This window comes from Ornithorhynchus anatinus, chromosome X1, assembly GCF_004115215.2.
Source record: "Ornithorhynchus anatinus isolate Pmale09 chromosome X1, mOrnAna1.pri.v4, whole genome shotgun sequence".
Classification (NCBI taxonomy): Eukaryota; Metazoa; Chordata; class Mammalia; order Monotremata; family Ornithorhynchidae; genus Ornithorhynchus; species Ornithorhynchus anatinus.
Window position 1 is genome coordinate 74,334,168 of NC_041749.1, and position 18,604 is coordinate 74,352,771.

General features: G+C 40.9%; 1 protein-coding gene across 2 annotated transcripts in view; it reads right to left on the reverse strand.

The window, feature by feature from the left end:
- Positions 1-13,031, reverse strand: part of CACNA2D3 (calcium voltage-gated channel auxiliary subunit alpha2delta 3) — a 1,019,762-nt gene extending 1,006,731 nt beyond the window's left edge. For both annotated transcript variants that reach the window (XM_029052259.2, XM_029052258.2), the window contains exons 1-2: positions 12,825-13,031; positions 12,052-12,133 (exon numbers count right to left, since the gene is read on the reverse strand). In XM_029052259.2, the coding sequence (XP_028908092.1) occupies positions 12,052-12,133; positions 12,825-12,943 (201 nt within the window). In that variant the 5' untranslated portion in view covers positions 12,944-13,031. The remainder of the gene's footprint in view (positions 1-12,051; positions 12,134-12,824) is intronic.
- Between the last annotated feature and the right edge of the window lie 5,573 nt (positions 13,032-18,604).

Consider the following 18,604-nt stretch of genomic DNA (forward strand, 5'->3'; position numbering starts at 1 on the left):
GGGCCTACCCTCCTTTGTACTGGGTCTTAAAATGAAATGAAGTTCTTGAAGATCTCAGGGTTTAAACCTCTTTCTAAGGTGAGATCTGGCAAGCAATGGGAGGCAACACAGTGAGGCAAGGTCATACCAACTGGATTCCCAGAGTCAGTTGGCACTTTTCCGATCTATTTTAACCACGATGTCAATGCCCTGGCAAAGAAAAGCCATTCACCACCTCACATTCGGCACTAGACTTGGGTGAATAATTTAAACTCTGACTTCCATTTAAAAAAACCACAACAAATTCTTGGGTGAGATAGATGCCTTCTGCATAATGCACTCTTCCTAAGTGAAGGTTTTACTCAGTCAGCCCTACTAGACAGTCTTAGAACTCAAAATGTTCTCCATGCCACTGGCACATGTTCCATACAAAAAAGAGAATTTAGAAGGCTTGCATCATCCCCATCACCAGCTTCTTTACAGTTAGGACTGAAACTGTTGAGGCTTGAAAACTTCCAATAGGAAAGTTTTCTGCAAAATTGGCACTGGTTCAAATGGAGAGGTTGGTTCATGGCACATTTGTAAGGCTCATTTGGGAAAGTCAGAATCATAAAGCTGTCCACATTGCTAGAACACGTGAAATCTTAAATAAGAACAGGATGTATCGGAGAGATGTGGTAGACTAGCAAAAGAAAGCATTCTCAATTGTCTTTGTGCCTTACATAATTCCAGAAGGCGATGCAAGTAGCCCACACGATTTGTTTATTAAAGACCTTTAATAATTCAACCATATTAATAATTAATTAGTAATTAATAATTCAACCTTAATAATTCATCAAGGTATTAATGAAGAGATTAAGAAAATAGCTCTCCAACACTCCTCTTGTGTCTCGTTGCCTAATTTCACATAGCAGTTTGCTAGCTTCCTAACCTGAATGGACCCATGGCATAGAATATGAACAACATTTTCAAGGATCAAAAGTGGTTCTCAAAAATGACTTACTATATAAAAGAAACCCAAAAAAAACTTCATAAAAGTGAACCTAACCCAATATTTGAAAACATTCCTTAAATAGCCTATGCTTGGACAGCCCATGTAGTTATCCAAGAAGTTAAAATTCTTGAGAAAAATTATTATAGCCTGATTTATCCTGAATTATGACCATCTACATTCATCATATTCACCAGTTAATTGCTCACCCCTCCATTTCACTTTGCCCATGTAGACACAGCCCAAAATGTGGCCTTGGGATGCTCTGGCAAAACATATGCACATGCAATAAATGTCTCGGGACCAAACACCAGACACCTGCCTGAAAGGATAGAACACAGAAGCAGTGGGCCTGGGAGTCAGAGGACCTGGGCTCTAACCCCTTCTCTGCCACTTGTCTGCTGTGTGACCTTGAGCAAGTCGCTTAACTTCTCTGTGTCTCAGTTACTTCATCTGTAAAATGTGAGTTAAGGCTGTGAGCCCTATTTGGGACAAGGACTGTGTCCAAACTGATTAGCTTTTATCTACCCCAGCCCTTAGCACAGTGCCTGGCACATAGTAAGTGCTTAAGAAATATCATTCAAAAAAAACAGAACTCAGAATTTTGGAGCACTGTGGCCTAGTGAGCATGGGCCTGGTAGTCAGAGGACATGGGTTCTATTCCTGACTCTTCCTCTTGATTGTTGTGTGACCTTGGGCAGATCACTTAACTTCTCTGTGCCTCTGTTTTCTCTTCTGTATAATGGGGATTAATTACTTCTTCCCCCTACCCATTACACTGTGAGCCCGTGTGGAACAGGGACTATGTCTGATCTGGCTGTATTGTATCCACACCAGTGCGGAGAACATTCAAGCACATAGTAAGTGCTTAAGAAATACCACAAATATTTTTCTTCTCTAAGATAACATTTTGGAAAGAAACCAACCAAAACAAAGACTCAAATCAATTCCAATGAATACCACATTACCAATGATGTTTTGGGAGGACGAACTTCAGTCTTTCTTATCTGACCTTTTATGTTTCTATACCACTTCTCACAGAGCTGGCATGAGGCCTCATTATCTAGCGTTTGTAAACTCTTTTGAGATCCTTAGTTGAAAAGCCTTTTAGAAGTGCAAATTAGTATTGTTACTGCTATGTACCCTCATCTGAATGAAGAATAGTACAACCATCTGAACTCTAATGACAACTCTTCACCCTGCCTGGAGGTGTGGGCTAGAAGCAGATGTATAGACCAAATAGTAAAGTCTGTTCCAGAGAAGTGCATCATTTCGGCTATGTTTCATTACCCAACCAACAGGGGGCATAGAGTGTAACACTGGAAGATGATGGGAAGGGGAGGACCCAGCAGGATAAGGGAGAGAGAGGCACAGGGGCTCCTGGTGGCTGGAAATTTTTTAACCATTTTCTTTTATCTTAAATCCCATCCAAGAGGCAGGGGGTGAGTCTGTTTCAGGTATGTGTGACATTTAATTGGTTCACAGCTGTGCTGTGTTACATGGTCCAACTCTGAAGCTTTGTAATATTCTCTTTTGAAGCAGCGTGACCTAGTGGAAAGACTTAGCAGTCACAGAGGACCTGGATTCTAATCCTGGTTCTGCCACTTACCTGCTGTGTGACCTTGGACAAGTCACTTAACTTCTCTGTGCCTGTGTATTCATCTGTAAAATGGGAATTCAGACCCTGTTCTCCCTCCCAATTAGACTATAAGTCCCATGTGGAACAGCGCCTGTGTCCAAACTGATTATCTTGTATCTACCCCAGCCCTTAGTATGGTGTTTGGCACATAAATGCTTCAGAAACACCATTATCATCATCATCATCATCTTCTAACAAGAGATTCACCTACCATCCCTCTTGCACCCATCCAAAAAAGGACCCCATCTGCTGCCCCCAGTTTTATCTGCTACAAAGATCTTTTTCTTTTTTTTGAGGAGAAATGTTTGGAAATTTGTCAAAACCCACAATGGAAATTTGGGGGAAAATATTTGTGAGCTCTTTGATAATTTACAGTTCTTGGATCAATTTGCACAGCCAGGAAAATAGCTGGGTGCACTAGACTGGCACACTTGAAATGTCATCTTCCTAAATTCTATATCAGATGCAATCATATTCCCAGGCCAACCCACAGAGTTGATAGGCATGCTGAGAGCACTAGAGTAGATGCGTATTAAGATGGGAATAGCCTTTTATTTTTCACTTCCTACATCAGGTGTTTTCCAGAAATTTCCCTTCATGGCTTGAGTGTTAAAATAATTTATTGTTTTCTTAGAGAAGGTGGTACTGCCCATCTGACCCAAGCCACCTATCTTCTCTAAAAGCTGCTCAGTTCTTCCTATCAACCATTGGTTTTGTATAAAAACATGAATCAGGGTAATGGAGAAGAAGGGAGTAATGAAGGGAATTCATATAAGTGAATGAGATATGAAAGAGCATGGCTCTAAGTGTCAGGAAACTCAGATTCTATTCCCAGCTCTGTCACTAGTCTGCTGTGTGACCCTATTCAAGTAATTTAACCTCTCTGCACCTCAGTTTCCTCATCTGTAAAGTGGGGCTTATAATACTTGCCTCTTCCTACCTCTCAGAGACGTTGGGAGGACAAAATGAGATAAGTGGTGTAAAAACACTTGGGAAAAACATAAGCACTGCACAAAATAAAGGTACACCCAATTTTTCCATGACATGAGTTTTCAGTACGTTTTATATTAGAACACTGCTAGGGAATTAGGGAACATTCTTCTGACAATGCAAATCTGAAGAGAAAATGGTGCTATCCTTGGAAGAAACACCTAATAAGACAGGTTTTCCTAAGTGCAGCGTTCATCGAGAGTGCATTCCCCGTGTTATAGAAGAACTGAATGTATAATTATTATTATTACTTTTATATGAAAATAAAACTTGAAAATGACACTTTTAATGCAGGAAAGAAAAGACTGGGGCAATAACAAGAACTGAATTTGATAATCTAGAAAGATATCCTCTAAATTAATTGCTTCTGAAATACAAGGGGAATACCAGAAAGATGTGGGAAACAGAGGGCATAGAGAAAGGGGGGAGGAGACAAAAAGAGGGGGAAAAGAAAAGGAGAGGACAAAGGGAAAAAGAGAGGAAGAGAAAGGAGAAAGACAAGGGGTGAAGGGGGAAGGAAAGAAGGGAAAACGAGAGAAGAAATAGGGGCAGGAGGGGAGGACTTACCTCCTCCTTCTCCTTTACTGTCAGCGGTGGTGCTGCTGTCATCGCCTGCCACTCTCTTCCACCACCCACAGTTGCCTAACCGAGGAAGCTCTGGCAGAGGGACCGGCTGCCATCATCTTCACCCAAACCCAGCAGTCTGTCCTAGATCAAAGCAGGGCAGTGGCAGGTGGTGACTATAGTTGACGGTACTGACCGGGCGCAGCGGCAGCCACTGCACCATACAAGAACTATCCCTTTCAAGCTGTTGATGGAAGTTCCTCATGCAGCCTAGAAATGTGTTTCCAATCATGCTGGAAACCCCCATCAACAGTCTAGAAGGGCCAGTACCATGAGAATATTAATGCTGATTATGGTATTAGTTAAGCACTTATTATGTGCCAAGCATTGTACTAAGCACTGGGGTAGATACGAGATATTCAGGTCCCTCCTGGGGCTCACAGAGAACAGGTACCGAATTCCCATTTTGCAGATGAAGGAACTGAGGCACAGAGAAGTTAAGTGACTTGCCCAAGGTCAATCAATCAATGGTATTTATTGAGCACTTACTTTGTGTAGAGCACTTTACTAAGCACTTAGGAGAGTACAATATAAAAGAGTCGGTAGACAAGTTCCCTGCCCACAAGGAACCTCACATCACCTTCCCACAGCTTTAGGTTAGAATGATCCTAATAGGTTAGGCACCTTAAGCCTTTCAAGTGGTGAGAAAGAATCCCCAGAAGTATGATCATCCCACTCAGAGTGGAATATTTAACATTCTTTGGGCAGAGCAAAACACCTATAGGCATAAGGCTAAAAATCATTCAATGGGCTCCTTCAATATTTCTTTGAATTCTTTCTCAAGTAAAACCTATTTGGAAATGAGAGAATAGTCCCCCTTTTCTATCCTCCAATCACTATGTAATGTCTATCTGTTCCACGATCTATGATAACCTCATACTATCAGCACAAAACCTTACTAAGTATAAGTGGTAATAACATTTGCAAGTGGAGAGTACTGATTAGCAGTTACTTTGCTTAAAGACAAGTGAATAACCATAAGTCCAGCTTTACAGTGTGACATTTATTCAGGGTTCTACCTAATTTCACTGTCAGGGAAATTTGCATGAGTATCAATTCTTTTAACCTTGAAATATTAATGATTTCCAAACAATATGTAAAAAAAGATTCTAAATGTATAAAGTAGGGAATTCTTCATTTATTTCCTTTTAAGATACAGTATTTTCCAACTGATGTCCTTGAAAATACCCACAGTAAGGTTTTCCTTTTCTGGTGTGCTTTTTTTCCCCCCACTGTACTCATTCCTTGTTTCTGCTCATTTTTGGAATGCTGTACAACTGACACAATTGAGAAACTTTGACTATGCAATAGTACTGGTCAAAGCAAATTAAATGGAAGAAGGAAAACACTCTGCTATTAATTGAAAATATTAATTTGTATTTGTAGAACAACTCTTTCAGTATGCACAAAATGCTCTCAACTTATTATAATGTTAACTCTCAGAGTGTCTCTCAAATAGAGGTAACAAGTACTATGATCTGTATATTTCTGATAGGAATGTGATTGGCCTAAAACTGAGTCTTGGGGAAAGAAAGAACAGAATTCCCAGATGTTTCCTAACTTGTAATTCAACTCTTAGTTTTACTAAATCTTCTTGTTGTTGTTATGTCACCTTCCTCTTGGGGAGAGCAAGCTACTGGACTATTTCGAGTCAGCTAAGAGCACCACCTAAAGATCAGACGGCACTGCAGTGAACACCGTATTTAGCGTATATTTGATCAAGGATATTTCCTTTTAAATGAAAAAAATTAAAACAGAATAATCCCGTTAGTAGGTCAATATAACCTGGGCTGTAAATTATTTCACTCTTACAACAATCACTTTAAACAAAGAGAAAAAATAAAACCAAATGTGCTGCCAAGTACATTTATTCATAAGATAGGGTTTCACACTCATTTTGTTTTCACCTAAGACTGCAGTCAACTTATATTTTATACTTAGCATTTCAAGCCCATATTAAGATCCATATTCAACTCACTCATGAAAGATTGCAGAAATCAATTTCAGGGGCATCTACAAGATAGTTTATATGTGTTTCTTCTGGCTGCCAATGCTTTCCACCTACATTGCTATAACATTGGTATGAATTAGTTGAGGAAAATTTTGCATCAGTAATCATTTTTAAGGGATAATAAGACCTTTTGGGACCTGGTTGAAAGTTTGCTAGAATATATGGAAGCATGTTACAAGTCTTAGCTTCTAAATAAATTTGGATGTTGCCTATCTCCAAAATAAAACCTCCAAAATCTTTAGAATTTACTAAGCTATGATGTCTGTATGCACTGTGACTGCAGGAGAGGACCATATCATAGCTGGACAGTAGACTATATCACAGCTCATAACTACAGCAGGAAACTAAAATATACTTTGTAATCTTGTTGAATAAAGAGGAAAAGAAAAGACCAGAAAGATTTAAAGATATGCTGTTTGGTGCTCAGTGAAGGAAGAACAGCAATGATAGGGAAATAACCCATATGGGTATCTATTATATATGGACCACTAACTGAAAGACATAAAATAATTTTGTGAGAACATTTGCTAGCTATGAGGACTTCAAGACAGAATCCTGATAACGGACCACACATTGAACTCCCAAGCTATTGCTATATTCCATTTATTTTAATGTACAAAGAGGCACAAAGAATTCTTTTAACAGGATTCATCTCTATGCTTCCATAGAATACATAAGCTCATAAGCTTGATAACCAATTTGGTGAATAATGTCACAACTAAACATGGGTCTACCTATCTATATGGAAAAATTGAAAGAAGAGGAAACCTCTCATTTCTACTTTCACCAAAGATACATGTTCTGGATTGTGGAAAAATAACTTAAGTGAAAGGAAGACATATGCAAAGGGTAGAGACTGAATGTTTGTACATCCTCGCAAGTATATGTATATATAAATGTGTAGGACTATATTTTAATGTGCCTCCACTGCAAATGATAGACTGACCCCCAAATTAAGCGATTTAATTTTAATCAGTGATTATTTTAAAAGATATTTTCGGCAGATGTATTTGTTAGAAAAGAGTTTTTGTTGGTATTAGATTCCTATTAAGAAACCTTAACATTATTCTACATCATCATATGGTTAAAATTATTAACCAACATTGTAACAAAATATAAGGAACTGGAAAATTATGGCTGTGTTTTCATTTGCTCTGATATAATAAACCTGATGCCCACCACCAACACAGGCTATAGTGGTTTCCTTGAATAAAGAAAAATCAAAATAGAAGTCTACCCAGCAAGATATATATATATAAAGAATAAATATAATTAACGTCAAGAGGGCTGGACTAAATCTTAGCAAATTATTGTACAAGGAACTTAGAAAGACATGAAATCACCATTTTGTATGATTCAAAACTACAGATAGAGGTACTGCATGAATGCAAGGTCTGAATTGAATGCTAATTGGTCCACCCTGTTATTAATAATGCACTGATATATCCAAGAAACCAACTCGGAAAGACTGAAAACTCTCATTTAAAAAAGAACAATAATATTACTATAACATACCCTTACTGAACATACTGATTTTTGAGATTCCCTGATTTTAGAACCTGCAGCACAGAATTAATGCATTTCCTATTACATGGAATAATTGCAAGATGTCAAGCAATGAATGGTTACACAACAATCCTCAGCTCAGTGGATACTTAATAGAAAGTATACATCTTTTAAGTGTGAGGTAACCCATATATGGTAGGAAATTGATAAGTGAATATACATGCTTAATTATTAAATAGTTCATTGATTCCTACAGTGCTAAAAAGTCATTATCATCAAAATGGTGAAGAAAATCATCCCCTTACTCAGCCCTCACTGTCCTGTAGAAAGAGTTAGTAATTTTATACACAGAAAATGCTTTCTAAATAAATACTTGATAAAGTATAAAGCCTGGTTGTGCATCCCAAGAAGCAGGCACTCTAAAAGCACAGAAAGAACTTTACAGAATAAATGTCAATTATTTTAAACCTTAAAAGAAGAATCATTACCTGCATTTTCTCCCTGTGTTTATCAGTACCAACCTGAAATATACAACTGGAAACCTTCATTCTCATGAACTTCATTCACAGTACTTTCAAAATTCAGTTCCTACAAAATTCACATTAAAGCAAATTAAATTGTTCAAAAATCTTTGTTTAATTGGGACTGTTGGACAAGTTGCCAGTGAGTGGGGTGGATTAGCTAACTATATCTATTCTTCTTCTACAAAGCCTTATTTTGCCCCTACATATTATGAAAATATACCTTTTAAAAGTACCTAAAGTGGTTCTAAACAAAGCTTTTTATTTCTGAGAATTTTGGCAAGATCAAGGAAATTGAACTCTATCATTGTCTTACAATTACATTCATGCTCATACATCCCATAGGAGAGTTAATTAAAATTTGAACTGAATCTTAGACCCCAGCAATACTTGCTAACTAGGGTGCAAGGTTTGCATGTTTATATAGCAGTACGCAGATGATTTCTTTACTGGTGCCAAATCTACATGACAACTGTAAAAACCTCCCTAAATGAGATACAGTACTGGCCTATTTGCTTTTATTTGGTCCTGAAAACACCCAATGGTGCTAGAATTTGGCACACCTAATTAATAAGGGATTGTAAAATAAATAATGAATATTACATTAAGATTGATATTTATTAAAATATCTCATTTTTCCACTTTTCATTATTCATATGTTCTCCTGAATTTAATAAAAAAATTAAAAATGACTATATTTACTCTAAAATTGCCACTAGGAAAAATGTACATCGAATGTTCAATATATTATAAGGTAAAACATTACATCTAGTCCATCGTGCTAAAAGTATAATCAACTGTGAAAATGTACTCTTCCAAAAGAATATCCAAGTGATATGTCGGGAATATTGAGAATAAAGATGTTTTTACTTACGTATTGCTTCAATGCCAAGACCTAAATGATAAAGTTCCCTAAAATTCTACTGCCTGAAAATATCCGTTAGCTAAGCATCAAAAGAGAAAATAAACAATCATTTCCCCTATTCTCCAAGTAGTGTGCTTTAATGTTAAAATAGATGACCAATCATCATTCATAGGCTACTCACTGAAATAACTTTGTAAAGCTTTGCCTCAAGAGCTACTAAACGTCCATTCCCAAACTACATTCTTTTACATGGACTCACGAACATCCTGACATAGAGTGTCATTTAGGGACACTTTACTGTATAGAAAGTTATGTAGTGCTTTGAAATGTATTTCACATGAACAGAAAATCAAAGATTAAGTGTGCATGTCATTTAATCTGCATATGCATTCTATGTCTTCATCAGGTTTTAATGTCTTGTTAAAATAGTGTTAATGCATTTTACTAACAAGTTTTATGAATAATTTAAAATGTAACTGCTTCATTTTATGAATGTTATGTGGTGTAAGTATGCTTTTGATTATAAATAATGTAATACACGTTAATACATTTATAAATATGGGTTTGAGTCAAAGTACCCTTCTCTCTAAAAGCCTTATATATACTGTGGCCAGAAACTTGGAAATGTATTCATACTTGAGTCATTACCACATTTTCTCTTTTCTAAATGGTAATATATCTTCCACCCTTTAAACTGCTGAAATGTTTTATACTTCATATGCTGAACTCTCTAACCAAAATGCTTAGAATTTTCTGTTTTCAAAAATAAACTTTAGAAGAGAGGGAGAGAGAGAGAAAGCCGAAGGGCCAAACTTTACCTGCAAACCTTCACCCTTCCCCACTTTGCCCCTCCCATCCCCAAATGCTAACCACTGCATCATTTCCATCTACCAAGTAACCTCACCTTAGACCAAAACTGAACAGAGGTCGGGGTTGGGGATGTCGCCGAACTTGACACTAAAATTCTGGCCAAAATAGCTGAACCACGATCTATAGTACAATGCTAAGCGAACACCTACCCTTCCCTTTCCATTATATTATCAAATGACATGTAGAAGCAAGAAGTGACATCAAAAGCATTAAACAGCTGGGAATAATTATACCACTGTCAAGCTGCAAATATGACAAAAAACTAAGCAGTGTTGGTGAATTCAATATCAGAAAGGATGCTGATGAGAAGGTAAAAGGAGAATTATGGCTCTTCCAATTAACTAGTATAGAACAGCCAATAGGCAGATTTAAAAAAAAAAATTCCAAGAGAAAAGAAATTTCATATTTGGTTCGAGAATGGTGAAATATGACGTAAATGGGAAGTTGGGGAATTTACAAGGAGTTCGGAGAAATTTCTACAATAATCGTTAACATTAAACTGTGTCCAACACTATGCTGTTAAACATTTTGCCACCACTCATATTCAAAATCTAGAGTTTCTGTCATAGAGGCTTTTTTTTCCTAATAGATGTGAAACACACGAGTTAAATCCTGTGTACAGATGATAGCTTTTGGACTAAGTACCAGTACATTTTTATCATACTTTCAGTACATATCTTTTCCCTGTTACAAGTATGAATATTTTGTAAAATGTGATGGCACAAACTATGCAAAAATATTTGATTATGGGTCATATCGAATAATACTAGAGTCCCGGGGTCCCAAATATCACATTGAAAACATGCCACTCGGGTAAATTTCAGGAATTGTTCACAATGGATATTTAAATGATTTTAATGTTTACACACTAAAACCTAAAGGTTTAATCAACTAATTTAAACTGAAGGAAGCTAATTCCAAAAAGCTAATGTTGGGGAAACTATGATCTTTAAAAGGCTTAGGGTTGTATTTTCTACCCATGCTTTATTATAAGCTTTCTCGCTGATGACCAAAATTCAGTCTTTCAGTAAAAAGAGACTATTTTTTCAAACCCAGTCCCATAAATATTCACTAAGCCGAATGGATAACACACGCAACTTTTGTGCTTTTTAAAAAAATCATATTTTTAAAATTTCCAAAGTTAACTTGTCAATTTATGTCATTTATAGTCATGATCAAGGAACCATCCCTGATGTCTTGTTTTGGATATCACTCTGGGCATCATGTTGTAAATCCTGTTGCCTTGTCAGGAAATTCTTTTAATCTTAATCTTTCTTTCAATTCTAATTTATCATTACTTTAAAAAAATAAATAAATGATCTCAAAATGGGATTCTAATATAAGGTTGCATCTTTAAATGAGAATAGATTCAGCTTTTGATAAAGGCCTAATAATCAATTTTCCATTCTCCTTATTCTTCAGAATTATGTAGACATAGGCCAATTTCTCAAGTTTGTGCACTACTTCAGTAGGTTATTACCCAGCTGTGCAGCTGAGCAGAAAGATAACCACATTCATTCCCCTTATCTGTAATGATGTAATACATCCCAGCACTGGGTTGAGATGATTGGGGAATAATGGGATTGTAAGAACTGCAGAGATGACAAACAATAGTGCAGGCTTCTTTCCCTGATACAGTAAAGTGCATGCCTACAGCACAAGGTGAAAAGAATAAGAAAATATGCACTAATTCTGCCCCTTGGATGAAGTTAGCCTTTTTCACCAGAGAGCAGCTGTTTCCATACTGAAACAGCAATATCAACACAGAGGATAGAACATGCACAGCCTCTCTGCTTCTCCAGCTTTGGCCAGGACGTTCCAAGTGAATATCTGCACTTTGCTTTGTGTTTAAAATCAAGTGTCATCTAAAAATAACCCTTTAGTCGGGACAAAATCACTACCAGTGCAGTGTGGGGAGGCAGGAGAAACTGTACATAGGGCCAAGAGATCTCTGATAACTGATGCTACTCAGGCTCACATTTGTTTGGAAAACTAAATCTGCCTCCATTTTCTCTGCTTAAAAATCATTGCCTCCTGCCACAACAGAGACCTTACCTTCTGCAGAAGCTGGGAACCTGAGTACTTAGCTGCAATGGATTTGATTTCTCCTCCAAAAGCTGAGGCCCAGAGCTTCACACTGCAAAGGAGAAAAGCACAGGAAGAAATGTAATACACATGTCACAGTGCACAACACACACGTATACACCCACGGTCTGTGCTGCTGCTTTAACTGCACTCTGATGGAGCAGAGCAATTTTGCATTTATTTGACGAGGGAGAAATAGCTCTTTGGAAACTACCAGCACAGGTATTCATTCACAAGTCCCGACTCAACGGTTCGAATAGTTCGCTTTGCACGCCTGGACCCGACCAATCTATATTCCCAATGACCCACTGACACTTTATTTCATTTAAACTATCTAGCAGCAGATTAGTCCGACGGCTTGTGAATATAAAACACCTTGCACGTGTTGGGCAGGTAAATGACCAAAAAGTAAAAGATCAGGAGGTGGGGACAGTGGGATTAAGGAGCATATTCGAGTTGATTTAATAAACCGCACCAAGCTTAATAAGTAAATGTTTTTACTTTCCTTGAGCATGGCATGCACCCCCCTTTTCCTTCCCGGGGACGGAACTACTACACTCTAAGCCTCTCGGAGTGACTTAGTGCAGTCAGCTAGAAGAGAAAAGCAAGAAGACTATTGCTATCCTCCACTGTCCCAACACCTGCATAACCCAAAGTTGGGCGGCCGGGAGATCCGAGCCTCAAACCCCGAGCGTGTTCCTGGATCCTGACAGGCAAGACGCACGCGAGGGAAAAGGACTTACACAGACAGGGGGATCTGCTGCTCCGAGCCGACCACATCCACCAGGGTGGTGTTCAGAAACGCTGCCCACAACACAAAGACTCCCCAGAAAACCCGCAGCAGCCTCCACATCCCGAGCATGGTGAGCTTTCCGACTCCTCGCGCTGTAGAGAGAAGACCTGAGGACAATGCCAACCCCCCAGTAGGGCTCCTCGCTTCTCTCTCCCTCCCAGCTCACTTGGGAAGAAGAAAAAGGAAGGAAAGGAAGGGGGGGGGGGGGGAAGGGGGAGGGACGCAAAGAGAGAGAGAAAAAAGAATCACAGTTGCTGTCTCCTCATCCCCCCCTCCCCTCTCGAAAGGCCCTCGGATAATGACAGGAGAGGTCCAGAGGCGCAGCTCTAATGACTTCAAAACTAGTGTGTCCTTGGTAACAGCGAAGCGCTCCCAGCCGCCCCACTGCAGCCGCTCGCATGTAGTTCTTTACAACTCCGCAGTTGAGCAGTGTGCGGGAGTTTTCTGTCCTGACCTATAGCTGCTCCAAAGTGCCCTCGGCAGCCGAGCTGGGCTCTATCGATTGCAGTCGGGAAGGCTCGCGACTCGCAGTGACTGCTCACTTTACCGGTGGCGAGCTGCCCTGCCTCCCCACCCCACGCAGCCCTTAGCCCTCTCTCGCCGGGGCGAGGTCCTCACGACACCAGGTCGCGGGGTGGGAGGGGAGCGCTGTTGAACCCCGAAAGGTGGTGCGGGGGCGGAGGGGGAGGAAACGGAGCGGGAGACTCGGGATGTCCAAGGGGGAAGGAGGGCAAAGAGGGTGGAGGGCGGCCGGGCTCCGGAGGGACCCACAGCGTGACCGTCCAAGTAGGCTGGGGACACCCGCAGGACGGAGGGGCCTGGCTCCGGGGGGCGGGGGGAGGTGAACCCCTTAAAAAGGCAGCGGAAACCCTGATGCCCCTCTTTCTCCTCCTCCCCTCCCGCCCCGGGAGACTTGGCTAATTCCGTCAAGTGCACTGCTGCGTGACCAGCATCTGCCACCCAGCCCCGGAGACTCGGAGGAGGAAGAAGAATGCAGAGGGAGGAGGGGGGCGAGGAAGAGGAGGAAGAGTAGGAAAAGAGGAGGAGAGGAGGAGGGGGAAGAGGTGGAGAAAGAGGAGGGAAAGAGGAGGATAAGGAGGAGCAGGAGCAGCAAGAGAGTCAATAGCGGCAGCGGCGGCACCCTGAGGACTGGCGAGCCGGGCAGAGCGTGGAGCCCGGGGTCCAGGGAGGCTCAGCTCTGCTCCCTCCCGGGGCTCGCATCTCCTCCCCCGCCGCCTCTAAGACAAAGCGGCTACGGCCGCGGCGGTGGCGGCCGCTTCCTCCCGTAACCCACAGTCATCTGGCTCCGGGTCGGAATTCCACATGGAATTGAGTCATATGGAGCGAGGCTCCCTGGGCGCCGAAGCACACTTTCTGGGGCGAGAGGAAGGTTAGGGGTGTTGGGGCCCCCCCGCCTTTTGCAGACTGCTTGCTTCCCCGGAGCCGTGTGACTGCTGCTACCGCAGCGGTAGGGCTGGGAGGCAGCGGGTTTGAAAGGCTTATGAATGAAAGGAAATGCAGCATAAGTACATCAGTGCAGTCTAAGTGTCTAGAGCCTGGGAATAAATCATTCATTTGGGGCTGCTGGAAATTCCCACCCCCATTGAACACCCTCCGCCCTCCCCGCGACCCTGGAGCAAATGGGGCAAGAGGGCACGGGAGTTTCTAGGAGAGTGCAGGGGAATGCCACTTCCTCTCACTCCGGAGATTTGGGGAAGAGGAGCACGACCAGGAGTCCCTTTCTCTGTTATAGGCAGGACTCTATTTTCTTCCCCCTTTGCTCCCCTCATCTTCCGTGATTTTTGACCCAATACTTAGGGGAGCTAAAGAGTTGAGAGGTTAGTGGGAACTCTGTAATATAAATGAGCATGCTAGGAATTAGATGCGATCTAAACTAGGCTGAGTCATCCTCGCCTTGTACCGTACTTCAACTCTTTTGACAAGCACAGCCCTTGAGCCTTCTGTGTTAGCTAATTAAATCTGGTGGTGCCTTGGCCTGTTGGGGTGCTGCCGCTGCTGCCTCGGAAGAAGAAAAAAGGAAGGCGGGGAGGGAGCAGAAAGTTTTCGGGGAACTGGATGGTTTAGGCTAAAGGAAAAAAGCAGGAGTTGGAGCGGCAAGCAGAGAAAAACAAGGCTGAAGCTGGAGCAGCAGAAAGGACCCAGCAAGGCCAGGCAGCGGTTGGGGCTGGAGCAGGACAAGATTGGATCTAGGAGATGGGGTTGGGGCTGGGGTTAGGGCTAAGGGATGGAGTGCCACTGAGGGTGGGGATTTGCATAACCAGATTAGATTGGGTACACTGCAATGCTTTTTTTTAATAAAAATTACAACAAAGTATCTTTCTGGAGCAGGTAAGATGGAGATAGGGGTGGTGGCTGGGAAAGAGGAGGCAAGCAGGAGGAAAAAGGAATAGGAGGAAGGAGGAAGATTGGATAGAGAGGGAGGAGGGAGATTGGATAGGGAGGAGACAGAGAGAAATGGGAAAGGCCAAGGGGAAGTGTGCAGGGTAAAGGGAGGAACGGTGAGGGAGACTAAGAAATGCAATCCTAACATAGACTCAGGAATACCCAAACATGTACCTATCTCATATGTGACTAGATCAAGAAATAGAGCTCTAGAGGAAAACCTGAAAAGTTCACTTAGGCAAGATTGTCTTCTAGCACCGAGAGTTCCAGAGAAAGGCTGAAAGCCAAGTTTCCCTATCACCTTCCCCATCATTCTCTTCTCTTCCCCTCACCCCCGGAAGGAACTTAAAAACACTCATTTAGAGTTGGAAGAATGGAGAAAGGGGAACAAAAGGGGAAGTTGCTTTTCCAGGTGGGAGAGATTCCGGAGGCTCTTTTCCCTTTGTTCATTCATCATTCGACTCTGCCTGCAGAAGCTTATATCTCTGACATCCAGGGAGCTTTTTCCTAAGCAATGGTTTAACATAATTCATACTCTGTATTGCCAGGTGCTTACCCTACCACAGGCAGAATGTAAAGATCTGTATGGATGACTAACCAGGTATAATGAATTCCCCGCTCCCATGCACATTTCCTATAAAACCATGAGATACCTCCTCTAACTAGGGCTCCTACATAAAACCAAGGGACGGGTCGACCCAGAGACACTGTTTCTGTAATGGTTTAGCATTTGCTTTTTAATTTTATGGGCAGGGAGAAATCTCGAGTTCCAAGAATATAAATGCTTTATATTTATTTTTTTTTCAAATAAAGCCCTGTTTGGTCCATCTTTTTATAGTCAGCTTATATGATGCCATACGATTCATTTGAGATTGAAAAATTTGGGGCATCCATCTTCAGAAGGTGGAGCAGAGAACTCTGACCTTTTACAGCACATACATAATGCAATCTAAGCTTGGCGGACCTTCAAAGCTCCTGGAAGATCATGATGTGATGAGATGCAATAGAGTACTGCAAGGTAGCTGAAATCTTGAGCATCTGTAGCTAATGGACATATTATACCGTGTTTAAATGTTCGTTATGCACTGTGCACTTAAGCAATGCATTCTACTGAACATTTCCACTGCTTTAAAATGAAAAAATAGTTCCAATGTTATTATTCCCTATCCCAAATTTAAGTAAGGCCCATAGGAAACAGCATCTTTACAAAAATTGGTTTTTTTAACCTGTCAACTGGCAAAAATAAAATGTACCCACCCTTCCCACAGATACCACTTAGAGCAAATATATACCTGATAATGGTGAGTAGTAGTTACCAGAAAAAGTCAGTTCCAGTGGTGTGGGTCATATTTGCAATTTTCATTAAAATTCTAATTTGTAAGCAGCCTCATTTCTTTTAGTTCTGTGAATCTATTCCTAAGGGCATAGATGTGGATTTTGCCAAATAGTGTGGGGATGTTTAATATTCCTTCATGTCCTATCCTGTCCATATTCTATTTACACCCGTCTGAACCTTTGGCAATACCGATTCTTTGACACACTATACTGCCTTCTGATATTCTTTGGTATTGCAGTTAAGGTCTCGCTTTACAAATACATTGTTGTTATTCAGCTTTAACTCCCCCAAATAAAACATCATCGAAATATTCATTCGCCCTGCAACCGACAGCTTCACTTTTAAGTGCCTGGCTGTTTCGATAAAAACAGGTGTTGTCTAGGATTGGGGAAAAGAGCACAGCAACTCTTTTAAAAGGGTGGAGGCGGCTACTCCTGCTCACCTTGCAGAAGGGTGCAAAGAGGACAACCTCATTTGTTCCAGCTGGAGGGAAACTTCCCCAACTGGCCAAAGAGCTGAAAGAAGAGAAGCAGCAGCAGCATCAATCGATTGATCTTATTTATTGAGCGCATACTATGTACAGAGCACTGTATTAAGCATTTGGGAGTGTACAAGATACCAGAGTTGGTAGATACGTTTCCTGCACACTTCTTTCCCCTGCCTCCTCCCCTACATTTACCTCGCGTCTACCCTGGAGCCACACTGCCACTACAACCCAGCCTTAGGTGGGGTCAGGCAGTCAGATATTACTTTAAGAGCAAATCTGCTCCTAGGCAGACACACAGGTGAGGGCCAGCCCAGCCCCTCTCCTGCTATGGAGGGGAGGCGGCTAGGCTCAGCCTCAAAAATACTAATCCTAATAATTCTGGTATTTGTTAAGCACTTACTATGCACCAAGCACTGTACTAAGCACTGGGATAGATACAAAATAATCAGGTCCCACAAGGGGCTCACAGTCATGGGCAGGGAATATATCTGTTTATTGTTATACTGTACTCTCCCAAGGGCTTAGTACAGTGCTTTGCACACAGTAAGCGCTCAATAAATATGATTAAAATGAAGAGTCTAGGAGGGAAAACAGGAATTGAACCCTCATTTTGCAGATGAGGGAACTGAGGCACAAAGAAGTTAAGTGATTTGCCCCAGGTTACATGGCAGAGTCAGGATTAGAACCCAGGTCCTCTGACCCCCCCAAGCCCCTTGCTCTTTCCCCTAGGCCATGCTACTTCCTTTTTTATTGCAGAAAAAAGCACCTGCATTGAAACAATTCCAATGTAAAAGGGCGATCCAGCACTTACTATTTTACCGATTCTCTTTTCTGACCGTTCTGCTTTACTTCCATCCCTGAATATCTCCCAAGAGGAATATCTTGGTCCACCTAAATGGAGGTCGGGTTAAGAAAAAGAAGAAAGATATAGGTGCTTAACGTAAGTTCTTTTGTTTTAATGTAAAAGCCTTATTAAGAATGTTATTTTAAAACTAAAGCTATTGGAGAAATAGAACTTAAGTGTGTTTTTTAATGAAACATTTATGAAACAAATATATAGTTTGTACAAGTAGCTCTCAATTCTTTATATATTAAAGTGATTACATGAAACTTGTTTTTAGACCACCTGTTTTTATGTAGTAAAGATTTTTGGTAAATGGCTTTCCAATACATCCTCTTGATCTTCTAGAATCTAAAATGCCATGTTAACAATATTTGGTCTTTTATCAGTGACCCCCACCCCCACCCCCAATCCTTAAAAATAAAAATGGTTAAGTTTTCTTAATAGTCCCTTTCACTGGAAATAGCCAAAGAGCAAATTGCCTACCTTTGGTGAATACAATCTATGTTTGGTAATGAATTTATTTTCAAACATTTTTTCCATGACACCTGCAACATGAGATTTATTCTGTATTGTTTAAAGATAAGTAATTAGAAAATTTTCTTTGACTCTGGTAGAATACTTTCGAATAAGAAGAGGACACGAATGTGAAATTTGGAGGCT